Here is a 16,344-nt window from a genome sequence, read left to right on the forward strand (position 1 = left end):
ACACACACAGCGCTCGCTTACACACACACACAGCGCTCGCTTACACACACACACACAGCGCTCGCTTACACAGCGCTCGCTTACACACACACAGCGCTCGCTTACACACACACAGCGCTCGCTTACACACACACAGCGCTCGCTTACACACACACAGCGCTCGCTTACACACACACACACACAGCGCTCGCTTACACACACACACAGCGCTCGCTTACAAACACACACACAGCGCTCGCTCTCACACACAGCGCTCGCTCACACACACACACAAAGACAGCGCTCGCTCACACACACACACACACAGACAGCGCTCGCTCACACACAGACAGACACAGCGCTCGCTTACACAGACACACAGCGCTCGCTTACACAGACACACACACAGCGCTCGCTTACACACACACAGCGCTCGCTTACACACACACACAGCGCTCGCTTACACACACACACAGCGCTCGCTTACACACACACACACAGCGCTCGCTTACACAGCGCTCGCTTACACACACACAGCGCTCGCTTACACACACACAGCGCTCGCTTACACACACACAGCGCTCGCTTACACACACACAGCGCTCGCTTACACACACACAGCGCTCGCTTACACACACACAGCGCTCGCTTACACACACACAGCGCTCGCTTACACACACACACAGCGCTCGCTTACACACACACACAGCGCTCGCTTACACACACAGCGCTCGCTTACACACACACACACACACACACAGCGCTCGCTTACACACACACACACACACAGCGCTCGCTTACACACACACACACAGCGCTCGCTTACACACACACACACAGAGCGCTCGCTCACACACACAGCGCTCGCTCACACACACACAGCGCTCGCTCACACACACAGCGCTCGCTCACACACACACACACACACACACAGCGCTCGCTCACACACACAGCGCTCGCTCACACACACAGCGCTCGCTCACACACACAGCGCTCGCTCACACACACAGCGCTCGCTCACACACACACACACACAGACAGCGCTCGCTCACACACACACACAAAGACAGCGCTCGCTCACACACACACACAAAGACAGCGCTCGCTCACACACACACACACACACACAGACAGCGCTCGCTCACACACAGACAGACACAGCGCTCGCTTACACACACACAGACACAGCGCTCGCTTACACAGACACACACACAGCGCTCGCTTACACAGACACACACACAGCGCTCGCTTACACAGACACACACACAGCGCTCGCTTACACACACACACAGCGCTCGCTTACACACACACACACAGCGCTCGCTTACACACACACACACACAGCGCTCGCTTACACACACACACACACAGCGCTCGCTTACACACACACACACACACAGCGCTCGCTTACACACACACACACAGCGCTCGCTTACACACACACAGCGCTCGCTTACACACACACAGCGCTCGCTTACACACACACAGCGCTCGCTTACACACACACAGCGCTCGCTTACACACACACAGCGCTCGCTTACTCACACACTCACACACACACACAGCGCTCGCTTACACACACACACACACAGAGCGCTCGCTCACACACACACACACAGAGCGCTCGCTTACACACACACACACACACAGCGCTCGCTTACACACACACACACACACACAGCGCTCGCTTACACACACACAGCGCTCGCTTACACACACACAGCGCTCGCTTACACACACACAGCGCTCGCTTACACACACACAGCGCTCGCTTACACACACACACAGCGCTCGCTTACACACACAGCGCTCGCTTACACACACACAGCGCTCACTTACACACACACAGCACTCGCTTACACACACACAGCACTCGCTTACACACACAGACACAGCGCTCGCTCACACACACAGCGCTCGCTTACACACACAGACACAGCGCTCGCTCACACACACAGCGCTCGCTCACACACAGCGCTCACACACACACACACACACAGCGCTCGCTCACACACACACACACACACACACACAGAGCGCTCGCTCACACACACACACAAAGCGCTCGCACACACACACACACAGCGATCGCTTACACACACACAGCGCTCGCTTACACACACACAGCGCTCGCTTACACACACACAGCGCTCGCTTACACACACACACACACACACACACACACACAGCGCTCGCTCACACACACAGAGCGCTCGCTCAAACACACACACAGAGCGCTCGCTCACACACACAGCGCTCGCTCACACACACACACAGCGCTCGCTCACACACACACACACACAGCGCTCGCTTACACACACACACACAGACACAGCGCTCGCTTACACACACAGACACAGCGCTCGCTTACACACACACACACACAGACACAGCGCTCGCTTACACACACACAGCGCTCGCTTACACACACAGCGCTCGCTTACACACACACAGCGCTCGCTTACACACACACACACACACAGCGCTCGCTTACACACACACACACACAGCGCTCGCTTACACACACACACACACACACACAGCGCTCGCTCACACACACACACAGCGCTCGCTCACACACACAGCGCTCGCTCACACACACACACAGCGCTCGCTCACACACACACAGCGCTCGCTCACACACACACACACACACACACACACACAGCGCTCGCTCACACACACAGCGCTCGCTCACACACACAGCGCTCGCTCACACACACAGCGCTCGCTCACACACACAGCGCTCGCTCACACACACAGCGCTCGCTCTCACACACAGCGCTCGCTCTCACACACAGCGCTCGCTCACACACACACACACACAGACAGCGCTCGCTCACACACACACACACACACAAAGACAGCGCTCGCTCACACACAGACAGACACAGCGCTCGCTTACACAGACACAGCGCTCGCTTACACACACACACAGACAGCGCTCGCTCACACACACACACACACACAAAGACAGCGCTCGCTCACACACAGACAGACACAGCGCTCGCTTACACAGACACAGCGCTCGCTTACACACACACACACACACAGCGCTCGCTTACACAGACACACACACAGCGCTCGCTTACACACACACACACAGCGCTCGCTTACAAACACACACACACAGCGCTCGCTTACACACACACACAGCGCTCGCTTACACACACACACACACACAGCGCTCGCTTACACACACACACACACACACAGCGCTCGCTTACACACACACAGCGCTCGCTTACACACACACACACACACACACACAGCGCTCGCTTACACACACACAGCGCTCGCTTACACACACACAGCGCTCGCTTACACACACACAGCGCTCGCTTACACACACACAGCGCTCGCTTACTCACACACACACACACACACACACACACACACACAGAGCGCTCGCTCACACACACACACAGCGCTCGCTTACTCACACACACACACACACACACACACAGCGCTCGCTTACACACACACACACACACAGCGCTCGCTTACACACACACACACACAGCGCTCGCTTACACACACACACACAGCGCTCGCTTACACACACACACACACACACACACAGCGCTCGCTTACACACACACAGCGCTCGCTTACACACACACAGCGCTCGCTTACTCACACACACACACAGAGCGCTCGCTCACATACACACACAGAGCGTTCGCTCACACACACACACAGCGCTCGCTTACACACACACACACAGCGCTCGCTTACACACACACACACAGCGCTCGCTTACACACACACACACACACACAGCGCTCGCTTACACACACACACACACACACAGCGCTCGCTTACACACACAGCGCTCGCTTACACACACAGCGCTCGCTTACACACACAGCGCTCGCTTACACACACACACACACACACACAGCGCTCGCTTACACACACACACACACAGCGCTCGCTTACACACACACACACACAGCGCTCGCTTACACACACACAGCGCTCGCTTACACACACACAGCGCTCGCTTACACACACACAGCGCTCGCTCACACACACACAGCGCTCGCTCACACACACACAGCGCTCGCTCACACACACACACACACAGCGCTCGCTTACACATACACAGCGCTCGCTTACACAGACACACACACAGCGCTCGCTTACACACACAGACACACACACAGCGCTCGCTTACACACACACACACACAGCGCTCGCTTACACACACACACACACACACACACAGCGCTCGCTTACACACACACACACACAGCGCTCGCTTACACACACACACAGCGCTCGCTTACACACACACACAGCGCTCGCTTACACACACACACAGCGCTCGCTTACACACACACACAGCGCTCGCTTACTCACACACACAGCGCTCGCTTACTCACACACACACACACACACAGCGCTCGCTTACACACACACACACACACACACAGAGCGCTCGCTCACACACACACACACAGAGCGCTCGCTTACACACACACACAGAGCGCTCGCTCACACACACACACACAGAGCGCTCGCTTACACACACACACACACACAGCGCTCGCTTACACACACACAGCGCTCGCTTACACACACACAGCGCTCGCTTACACACACACACACACACACACACACAGCGCTCGCTTACACACACACACACACACACAGCGCTCGCTTACACACACACACACAGCGCTCGCTTACACACACACACACACACAGCGCTCGCTTACACACACACACAGCGCTCGCTTACACACACACACACACAGCGCTCGCTTACACACACACACACACAGCGCTCGCTTACACACACACACACAGCGCTCGCTTACACACACAGCGCTCGCTTACACACACAGCGCTCGCTTACACACACAGCGCTCGCTTACACACACAGCGCTCGCTTACACACACACACACACAGCGCTCGCTTACACACACACACACACACACACACACACAGCGCTCGCTTACACACACACACACACAGCGCTCGCTTACACACACACAGCGCTCGCTTACACACACACACACACACACAGCGCTCGCTTACACACACACACACACACAGCGCTCGCTTACACACACACACACACACACAGCGCTCGCTTACACACACACACACACACACACAGCGCTCGCTTACACACACACACACACAGCGCTCGCTTACACACACACACACACAGCGCTCGCTTACACACACACACACACAGCGCTCGCTTACACACACACACACACACACACACACAGCGCTCGCTTACACACACACAAACACACACAGCGCTCGCTTACACACACAGCGCTCGCTTACACACACAGCGCTCGCTTACACACACAGCGCTCGCTTACACACACAGCGCTCGCTTACACACACAGCGCTCGCTCACACACACACACACACACACACACACACACACACACAGCGCTCGCTTACACACACACACAGCGCTCGCTTACACACACACACACACACACACACACTTCACTGCAAACAAAGTGAGAGAATAATGAAAGGATATTAAATCACCAGAGGGAACATGAACTTAACTCAACTCTCTGGTGTAATCTAGAAATAGTTGGTGAATGTCAGAGGAGTACTTGTAAGAATAAATAAAACCATTTGCTTATTTGTTCTGGTACAGGCCCAGAGTAGTGTTTCTGCTTCTGCTACAGGTCTGTTTCTTTTGCCCAAATGAAAATGGTGCTGTACCGCTGTAAATACCCCACTGTATGCCATACTTGGAAGAATGGTGTTCAGTAGGCACGAAGTGTACGAAAACTGTCCAAACTGGGGGGAGGTACTACCTAAAATTGTCCAATTACATTGAACATCCATACGAGGCCGTTTGTTAGGTAAAGCCAAGGTTGTGTTCGTTAAGAGCTTGTTTTCGTTTTCCAGTGTAAAGCGTTTAGCTACGGTGTTCCATAATGAATACAACCTTGGCTTTACCTAACAAACGGCCTCACATGGATACTTAATGTAATTTACATACACTGTTAGTATTTGGTAGCATTGCTTTTAAATTGGTGGTCTGCTTGAAACATGTAGGTTTACGAGACGCTGCCGCTCTATCCTGCCCGATACAGAGAAAAACCAGTCTAGATGTATTTTTAACTGTGTCCTCGTCCAGCCACGACTCTGTAAATCATAGGATATTACAGTTTTTCAGGTCCATTGATAGGATAGTCTCAAACGGAGTTTGTCTAGTTTGTTCCCCAGGGATTGTACATTTGCCAACAGAACAGAGGGCAAAGGCGGTTTACTCACTCGCCGCCATAGTTTCATCAGGGTTCCCCACGTCGCCAGCTATATCGTCGTCTTTTCCACCTCCGAGTGTTGGGGATTAGGGCCTGGTACCCGGGTGAGCAGTATGTCAAGATTAGTGATTACAACTTACGAAAAAAAAGTCACCATCAGCGCAACAACAAAAAAAAGACACAAAAATGGTCACCATCAGCCCTGGCCTACTATAGAAACCCAAAAAGAATGTATAGTAGTATCCCCTATGGCAAATGGCCTTTCTAGGCTGAATCTTAACTTAAGAAACCTCAATGCATGGATGTCAATGGCAGATTTGGGAGGGTTCAGGACTTTATTGCCAATCTCCTCCTTCCACAAATAGCCATTACCACCTGGAAAGCAGTGGAGCTGTAATGGGAGATTAATATAGTGCCTGATTAAAATGTGAAATGCAAAGAATGTCAAAACAATTGTATTATCTCCTGGAATTAGTTTAGACCAAGACATCAACTCTATGCATATCTCAAGTTAGTCTTGGGCCCTCTATCAATATATAATACCAATAACATATACCATTCAGCAGACGCTTTAGACTTAATCACGCATGCATACATTTTATGTTTGGGTGGTCCAGGGGATCGAAGCCACTATCATGATGTTGCACGCACCACGCTCTACAGTACCAACTAGGCTATAGAGGACCACTATGAGCCATCCAGCCCCTAGAGAGCAACAGCCCAGTCCTCACCAGGGAGCAGAGCTTCTCCACGGCCTCGAGGATGAGCTCCTGGTGGCCAATCTTATGGACGCCCAGACGCTCCAGGTCCTGGGAGGAGAGCTGCAGCAGTTCCAAACCAGTCACCTGCCACTCTGTGAAGGGGTACTGCTGGAGAGGGACGTCCAGACCTGGAGGGAGACCACACATGGATAATTGTATCATTTTTCAACCTTTTATTAAAACGCAAGTGACACATGTGCAGTTACATTAGTGTACATTTGAGTTTTTTGCCCTAGCACTAACACACTTGATTCAACTAATCAACCAATTTTTGGTTGGTCCGGATCAAATCAAATCTGAACAAGTCTGTTTCACGAGCTTGGATATCAAAGTAGAGCACATTACAGCTTAGTAGAGTACAGCACAGCTCAGTAGAGTACAGCACAGAACAGTAGAGTACAGCACAGAACAGTAGAGTACAGCACAGAACAGTAGAGTACAGCACAGAACAGTAGAGTACAGCACAGCTCAGTAGAGTACAGCACAGAACAGTAGAGTACAGCACAGCTCAGTAGAGTACAGCACAGCTCAGTAGAGTACAGCACAGCTCAGTAGAGTACAGCACAGCTCAGTAGAGTACAGCTCAGTAGAGTACAGCACAGCTCAGTAGAGTACAGCACAGCTCAGTAGAGTACAGCTCAGTAGAGTACAGCACAGCTCAGTAGAGTACAGCACAGCTCAGTAGAGTACAGCACAGTAGAGTACAGCACAGCTCAGTACAGCACAGCTCAGTAGAGTACAGCACAGCTCAGTACAGCACAGCTCAGTAGAGCACAGCTCAGTAGAGTACAGCACAGTAGAGTACAGCTCAGTAGAGTACAGCACAGCTCAGTAGAGTACAGCACAGCTCAGTACAGCACAGCTCAGTAGAGCACAGCTCAGTAGAGTACAGAACAGTAGAGTACAGCTCAGTAGAGTACAGCACAGTAGAGTACAGCTCAGTAGAGTACAGCTCAGTAGAGTACAGCTCAGTAGAGTACAGCTCAGTAGAGTACAGCTCAGTAGAGTACAGCTCAGTAGAGTACAGCTCAGTAGAGCACAGCTCAGTAGAGTACAGCTCAGTAGAGTACAGCTCAGTAGAGTACAGCTCAGTAGAGTACAGCTCAGTAGAGTACAGCTCAGTAGAGTACAGCTCAGTAGAGTACAGCTCAGTAGAGTACAGCTCAGTAGAGCACAGCTCAGTAGAGTACAGCTCAGTAGAGTACAGCTCAGTAGAGTACAGCTCAGTAGAGTACAGAACAGTAGAGTACAGTACAGAACAGTAGAGTACAGAACAGTAGAGTACAGCTCAGTAGAGTACAGCTCAGTAGAGTACAGCTCAGTAGAGTACAGCTCAGTAGAGTACAGCTCAGTAGAGTACAGCTCAGTAGAGTACAGCTCAGTAGAGTACAGCTCAGTAGAGCACAGCTCAGTAGAGTACAGCTCAGTAGAGTACAGCTCAGTAGAGTACAGCTCAGTAGAGTACAGCTCAGTAGAGTACAGCTCAGTAGAGTACAGCTCAGTAGAGTACAGCTCAGTAGAGTACAGCTCAGTAGAGTACAGCACAGCTCAGTAGAGTACAGCACAGCTCAGTAGAGTACAGCACAGCTCAGTAGAGTACAGCACAGCTCAGTAGAGTACAGCACAGCTCAGTAGAGTACAGCTCAGTAGAGTACAGCTCAGTAGAGTACAGCTCAGTAGAGTACAGCACAGCTCAGTAGAGTACAGCACAGCTCAGTAGAGTACAGCACAGCTCAGTAGAGTACAGCACAGCTCAGTAGAGTACAGCACAGCTCAGTAGAGTACACAACTGTGATGTGTTTTACTCTGTTTTCTAATGTAGGCCTACTGTACTTTGCTGACCAAACTTATGAAACGGACATCTATGATTGGTTTCTTAAAAAAGGCAAATAATGTATCAAAAACGAAAAATAAGTGTTTGATATTAGTTACCAGGGGTCTTTACGTCAACATTATTGTTTTGATCCATTTCTAATACACTTTAAGACTTTCTGGTAGATGTTTTCTAAGACCCCTTTTTCCATCTGTTCGATCAGAAATCAAATGGTTAAAAAATGAATGAATGAAAATATATATATATGCCTTAATTTCTAAAAAAGATAGACTCTTTGCTTTCACTTGACATGCTCTCATGAACTTGAAAATGTTGGTGCCCGTAGGTCCGTTTACATGGAAATGCCCTAAACTAGTAATCACATTTTTAATGAGCCAGCAGACCCTCCAATAAAGTGTTACCCATCTCTGTCCATATCACAACAGCATTATCGGGGTCATTATCTGTATCCTCATCATCACCGTCAGGGCCAGCCCTGGTCATAAGCAGCCGCTAGGGGCCCTGACATCCAGGGGGCCCCCATTGATTTTATTAGTCATTCTCACTCAGATATCATATTAACATGGTACATTGCATGACAAAATGTGTACAATTGCAGGAAATTAGCTGTAAAACTGCACATTTTTCTCACCGCCCCAAGAAAAAAAATGAGTAGAATTGCATGAAATTGATTTTAAAATTGCCATATCTTCTTCCTGCCCCATGACAACTTTTTTTTAGAATGTCAGCAAACTTGCTTTAAAACTGCAAAAATGTTCTGCGCCCCATGGCAAAATGTGTACAATTGCCGGAAACTCTACAAATTCAATTTCTCTCTCTGCCGTCAAGAGGGGGGCCATTTCAAATGTTTTGCCGGCGAGGTGGGGGGCCTCCAAACAACATTTTGCTTAGGGCCACCAAAAGGCTAGGGCCGGAACTGATCGCCATTATCGTCATGGCCATCAGCATTGTCATTATTTTCATCACAGAGGAGAGGATGCCTCATGATTTACTTAGTCAAGTATTGCGGTAGTAACTAATTATAATAATTACCTGTTCCACGCATGGTAAAACAGGAACTGTTCACACGGCTAATTGGTGTGCTAATGCTAATCAAATGAAAAGGCTGTGGGGTTACTTAAAGGTAGGCGGACAGCCATTCAAAACAGCCTGGGACTCCATCATAATGACTGGTCGTACATCAGGTTGTTTACGTAGTATCAGCACTCGCTTGCTTCGGTCTAATTAGCTAAGTGGACGGATGCAAGCTCTGGGGGCAGCCAGCTATCCTAATGCTACATTATAATAAGCATTAGCACAGCGTTCTCAGGTGCCATAATGGTAAGTCGACAGCGGGTAAGTTAAGTCAAAAGGACACTGTACAAATGTCCAATCTGAACCCAAATTAGAAAAAGATAGGGTGGCATCAATTTACCATGCAGACAAAGAGGTTAAGCCAAAGGCCAAACGTTTGATATACACTGCTCAAAAAAATAAAGGGAACACTTAAACCACACAATGTAACTCCAAGTCATTCACACTTCTGTGAAATCAAACTGTCCACTTAGGAAGCAACACTGATTGACAAATTTCACATGCTGTTGTGGAAATGGAATAGACAACAGGTGGAAATTATAGGCAATTAGCAAGACACCCCCAATAAAGGAGTGGTTCTGCAGGTGGGGACCACAGACCACTTCTCAGTTCCTATGCTTCCTGGCTGATGTTTTGGTCACTTTTGAATGCTGGTGGTGCTTTCACTCTAGTGGTAGCATGAGACGGAGTCTACAACCCACACAAGTGGCTCAGGTAGTGCAGCTCATCAATGCGAGCTGTGGAAAGAAGGATGTTGCAGGATGTTTGGCATTTGCCAGAGAACACCAAGATTGGCAAATTCGCCACTGGCGCCCTGTGCTCTTCACAGATGAAAGCAGATTCACACTGAGCACGTGACAGAGTCTGGAGACACCGTGGAGAACATTCTGCTGCTTGCAACATCCTCCAGCATAACCGGTTTGGCGGTGGGTCAGTCATGGTGTGGGGTGGCATTTCTTTGGGGGGCCGCACAGCCCTCCATGTGCTCGCCAGAGGTAGCCGGACTGCCATTAGGTACCGAGATGAGATCCTCAGACCCCTTGTGGGACCATATGCTGGTGCGGTTGGCCCTGGGTTCCTCCTAATGCAAGACAATGCTACAGTGCCTTGCGAAAGTATTCGGTCCCCTTGAACTTTGCGACCTTTTGCCACATTTCAGGCTTCAAACATAAAGATATAAAACTGGATTTTTTGTGAAGAATCAACAACAAGTGGGACACAATCATGGAGTGGAACGACATTTATTGGATATTTCAAACTTTTTTAACAAATCAAAAACTGAAAAATTGGGCGTGCAAAATTATTCAGCCCCCTTAAGTTAATACTTTGTAGCGCCACATTTTGCTGCGATTACAGCTGTAAGTCGCTTGGGGTATGTCTCTTTCAGTTTTGCACATCGAGAGACTGACATTTTTTCCCATTCCTCCTTGCAAAACAGCTCGAGCTCAGTGAGGTTGGATGGAGAGCATTTGTGAACAGCAGTTTTCAGTTCTTTCCACAGATTCGCGATTGGATTCAGGTCTGGACTTTGACTTTGAGTGTGACTCCAAATCCAGACCTCCATGGGTTGATGAATTTGATTTCCATTGATAATTTGTGTGATTTTGTTGTCAGCACATTCAACTATGTAAATAAAAAATTATTTAACAAGAATACTTCATTCAGATCTAGGATGTTATTTTCGTGTTCCCTTTATTTTTTTGAGCAGTGTACAAACCACACAACATACACTGGAGGAGGAGTTGCTTTCAAATGTCAAAGACTAATCTGGAGTGTTAAAGATCTCTCTCTGTTTCCTGGTACAACAAAAAGCATATCATCACATGTTCTACACCAGGGGGTCTGGAACAGGTAGATCGCGAGCTACCAGTAGCCCGCCAATCAATTCTGAAAGTACGTACATATTGTATGTGTTCCATCGCAAACTGTCATTAAACATCAAGCTTCACAGCTACTATCCATTCAAAGCCACATTGACAATATCCCACCCCTGGTAAGCGACAACACTATTGGATTAAAAAGACAAACGTTACACAATATCTGCAAACAAATGTCCAGTTTTATTGCCCGTTTGTCTGTTAAATGCACGCACGTCTATTACTCTGTATGTAGCCATTTCGCGATACGAATGATAACCGCGCTTGTGGGTAGACAAAGACTTTCCCAAAAAAACTCGAATAAAATGTTAACAGTAAAGTACGTTTACCTGACAAATCTCTATCACGATTATTTGCATCAATTAGGTGGCGATTGTTCTGCTAATTCTGCCATGACTTGTGCAAGCAAATTAGCCTACAAGCAAATGAAAGAAACTTTGAAGCTGTGTAGCTTTACAGGATTGAACTGTAGTAACAAATGGTGGTAGTTTCTAATCATGTCAGAAACAGTTGAGTAACTGGTCCGGTTTCTACTCGCTGCAAATGACAGCTCAGTATTTGGTGTAATTTAGACTCGTTTGGATGCTTTAATAAAACCGCACACTCCAATAGTTACACATAATCAATAACTGATACATGTAGGACGTGAAATATTGTAGGCCTATTCGCGCTTTGGTCAACGTGTCCTCCTTGTCGACAAAAGTACAAAACCTACGATCACTTTATGAAATGGCCATTCAACTTCACTTCCTCATTCCACCTACACCTCCCCTTCCAAGCGGATTTGTGGATGTTTTACTTACGACTACCTGCGTGCAAACCGAATTAAACGTACCTGGCAAACACAAAAGGCGCCGTTAATAGCCTACCTTTGAGCCAGTCGCTTACTCTCTCCTTGCTCCACGACGTTATAGGCTCCATGCTTGGAGTCCTGGGAACGTTGATTCAGTTATTCCCAATCGAATTCTTCAACGGACTCTACAAGGGATCAGAGGAAGGAACAATTCATCTCGATGATGATGATGATGATGATGATGGGCACTCCCATTTCCAGGTAAATCCCCAGGGAACCAATAGCATGAAGCTTGTCTGCCCGTGATTCAGATGCGCATATTTTCTTCACACTCAGTTTGGAGCGGTGGGAGTGGTCGAATTAAATAATATTGGTCGAACAAAAAATATTCCTTCAAATTTTAGACTATAATTTGACGAAGGATTAAACGAAAGCACTGGAACGAGTAGTGAAGGCTGGTCTTTATTTTTGTCGACTTAATCCTTATCCCTTAATCTTTCCCAAAACAGTGCGTTGCTTTTGGGAATTGGCTTTGTTTGTCAAGAGTGGAGTGAGGAGTTTTCTTCCTATTTTAGCCTTGGTGCTAGAGCCAAGTGTATTGCAGCAACTCTACTGTAACTATACTACTAGCTATTAGGCCTGCTCTGTAATATAGTTTACCATTGTATGTGAGTTGTTTTGTTTAATTATTTATGTACTAACATAGGCTATTTAAGCAATACGGCACGATACGGTGTGGTATATGGTGCGTGGACACAGTACTTAGCCGTGGTATATTGGCCATATACCACAAACCCCCGAGGGTCCTTATTGCTATTATAAACTGGTTTCCAACGTAATTCGAGCAGTACAAATAAATGTTTTGTCATACCCGTGGTATAGGGTCAGCCAATCAGCATTCAGGGCTCGAACCACCCAGTTATGGTCATACATAAAGTAACTGACATGCTTCTGTTAGGAACATGCACATGATCAACACATCAAAAAAGATATCTATCATATCCAATAATGATAAGTGTGTCTCCTAAATAAATAAAACGTCAAATGTAATGAATCATTTCTGTAGAAAATAACTTACTGGTATTGTATACTTTATTATTGGTGCCTGTCAGGTCATATTTGGAATAGTAAGGAAACAGTTGTGAAATGTGTTGGGGAACCATTACAAAACAAGTACAGTAGTACTGAATGAACCTCAGAAATCAAAGCTGGATTAAAGGCCAAGGCATCAAAGACTTCCCTCTGATATTTGGCACCCCCTGGTGTTTCTTTCAAGTGAGGCATGACGATAGAGGGAGAGAGGACCAAGAGAGAGCCTGCCCCTTTCAAGCTCAATGCCATAACGGCCCTTTGGCATATACAGTAAATGTCAAGGTGTTCTTATATTTTTATTGCATCAAAAAGATTGGATTAGCATCACACCAATATGTTTACGTTAGGTTTTCATCAATCCATTCATGCTATTTGCCCTCATTGTCTTCCGACAGGTGGCGTCACACCTAGGCGACTATCGTCCCTCAACCGAAAGTGCAGAGAGATTTGTTGCACTATTTGATATAAGACATTGATTTGCCTAATAAAATGTCCTTTCATGTCTGCATAGAGGCTACTCAAAGGACAGACTATAGTGATTGCTTCTGCTTGATTTAAGATTGTAACAGAGCACAGACCAGGTCGCCGTAGCCTGTAATGGATTTGGTATTTTATTAGGATCCCCATTAGCTGTTGCAAAAGCAACAGCTACTCTTCCTGGGGTCCACACAAAACATGAAACATAATACAGAATGATGTAATACAGAACATCAATAGACAAGAACAGCTCAAGGACAGAACTACATACATTTTTTTTAAAGTCACACGTAGCCTACATATCAATGCATACACACAAACTAATAGGGGAGAGACGTTGTGGGGAGAGACGTCGTGTGTTGCTTAATTTGTTTTTTGAAACCAGATTTGTTGTTTATTTGAGCAATATGAGGTGGAAGGAAGTACCATGCAATAAGGATACTTATAATACTTTCTTGAATTTGTTTCTAGATTTGGGGACTGAAAAGACCCCTGGTAGCATGTCTGGTGGGATAAGTGTGTGTGTGTCAGGGTCATGTAAACAATTTGGGATTTTCAACACATTCATGTTTCTTATAAGAATAAGTGTTGCAGTCAGTCTCTCAACAACTGTTTGCGAAGAGAGACTGGCATGCATAGTATTTATATCAGCCCTCTGATTACAATTAAGAGCAAAACGTGCCGCTCTGTTCTGGGCCAGTTTAGGGCTGGGCGATATGGCCAAAATATTATATCACTGCATTTTTTTAAATTGGACGGTATGACGTTATTTGACGATATTTTTAGTTTTTGAATAATACAAGTTCTACATTTGCGTTATGAGTAGTGAGTGATCCTAGGGTGGCAACACATACATTCTAAGTGATGTCTTTCATTTGTGTTTAGTGAGTCCTTCCATATCAGAGTCAGTAGATGACCAGGGATGTTCTCTTGACAAGTGTGTGAATTGGACCATTTTCCTGTCCTGCTAAGCATTTAAAATGTAATGAGTACTTTTAGGTGTCAGGGAAAATGTGTGGAGTAAAAAGTACAGTATTTTCTTTTAGGAATGTAGTCAAGTAAAAGTTGTCAAAAAAAAAAAATAGTAAAGTACAGATACCACAAAAATTACTTAAGTAGTACCTTAGATAAAAAATACTTGAAGTGCTTTCACCACTGCTCAACTGAGATCATTTCCACACTGCCAAGTAGGGCTGCATGATATGGGCAAATCATCTAGGACTTATTTTTAACCAAATGTTGCAATTTTGATTTGACTTGCGAAATAGAGCAAAACTGTTGGAATCATGGAAATAGAATGACTATTCTAATTCTATAGTTAGAATATAATAGTGGGCACTATGAATACAGTGTTGTTTGAGATGACAACTAATTCAAAATGGCAGGGAGGTGTTATTGTGACAGGGTAGGAACTAAAGTGTTGATAAGTGTTTCCTAGGGTACCCTAAAAGCTTTTTCTCTTAGCTTCTTCATGTAGCTAACATATTCTTGCTTTGCATATTCCTCTTTGATTTAGAAGGTACTGTTGCACAAACAACATGCTGATTTAGGTCTACACCATCACTGGTATTATCAGGCTGTATTAGCTAGCTATGTTTGCTCTTACCCAGTACATTTATTAGCTAGCTAGCTATTAGCATTAGCAGCTAACAATTAGCGTCTCACAGGATTTAGGGCAACTTGCAAAGGAAAGACAAACTAGCTGGTTGCTGATGTAAGAAACACAAACTAATAGTGTCATTATAGAACGCTAGTGGATTTATATTTCGAAGCAAAGTGAAAACAGCATTGTTGTCATCAACATTGTTGCATGGACACTATGGTGCCAACAGAGATAGTCGCTATGCAGGAAACTATGCAGTATTATTATTTTTTTTATGTATTACTTCTTACACTGTTACCCCAGGAAATCTTAAGTCTTATTACATACAGCCGGGAAGAACTATTGGATATAAGAGCAACGTCAACTTACCAACATTATGACCAAGAATACAACTTTACCGAAGCGGGTCCTCTGTTTGGACCACCACCCAGGACAATGGATCGGATCCCAGTAGGCAACCCAAAAAACGGCACTGCAGACACCACAGCCAATGTGAGTAAAACATCTAAATGTGTTAACTCTTGCCAGGCTGCCGGCCTGAATGGCATCCTTAGCCGCTTCCTCAGAGCATGCGCAGACCAGCTGACTGGTGTGTTTAC

The 16,344-nt window shown here is 46.9% G+C and overlaps 1 protein-coding gene across 3 annotated transcripts in view; it reads right to left on the reverse strand.

Moving 5' to 3' along the window:
- cnksr1 (connector enhancer of kinase suppressor of Ras 1) overlaps positions 1 to 12,911 on the reverse strand; it is a 128,276-nt gene extending 115,365 nt beyond the window's left edge. For 2 of the 3 annotated variants that reach the window (XM_036962458.1, XM_036962456.1), the window contains exons 1-2: positions 12,650 to 12,910; positions 6,966 to 7,123 (exon numbers count right to left, since the gene is read on the reverse strand). In XM_036962458.1, coding sequence (XP_036818353.1) covers positions 6,966 to 7,123; positions 12,650 to 12,701 — 210 coding nt within the window. In that variant the 5' untranslated portion in view covers positions 12,702 to 12,910. Of the gene's footprint in view, positions 1 to 6,965; positions 7,124 to 12,649 lie in introns of all 3 variants that reach the window. The other variant, XM_036962457.1, reaches the window with a different exon arrangement.
- Between the last annotated feature and the right edge of the window lie 3,433 nt (positions 12,912 to 16,344).

This window comes from Oncorhynchus mykiss, chromosome 25 (assembly GCF_013265735.2).
Source record: "Oncorhynchus mykiss isolate Arlee chromosome 25, USDA_OmykA_1.1, whole genome shotgun sequence".
NCBI classification, from domain to species: domain Eukaryota; kingdom Metazoa; phylum Chordata; class Actinopteri; order Salmoniformes; family Salmonidae; genus Oncorhynchus; species Oncorhynchus mykiss.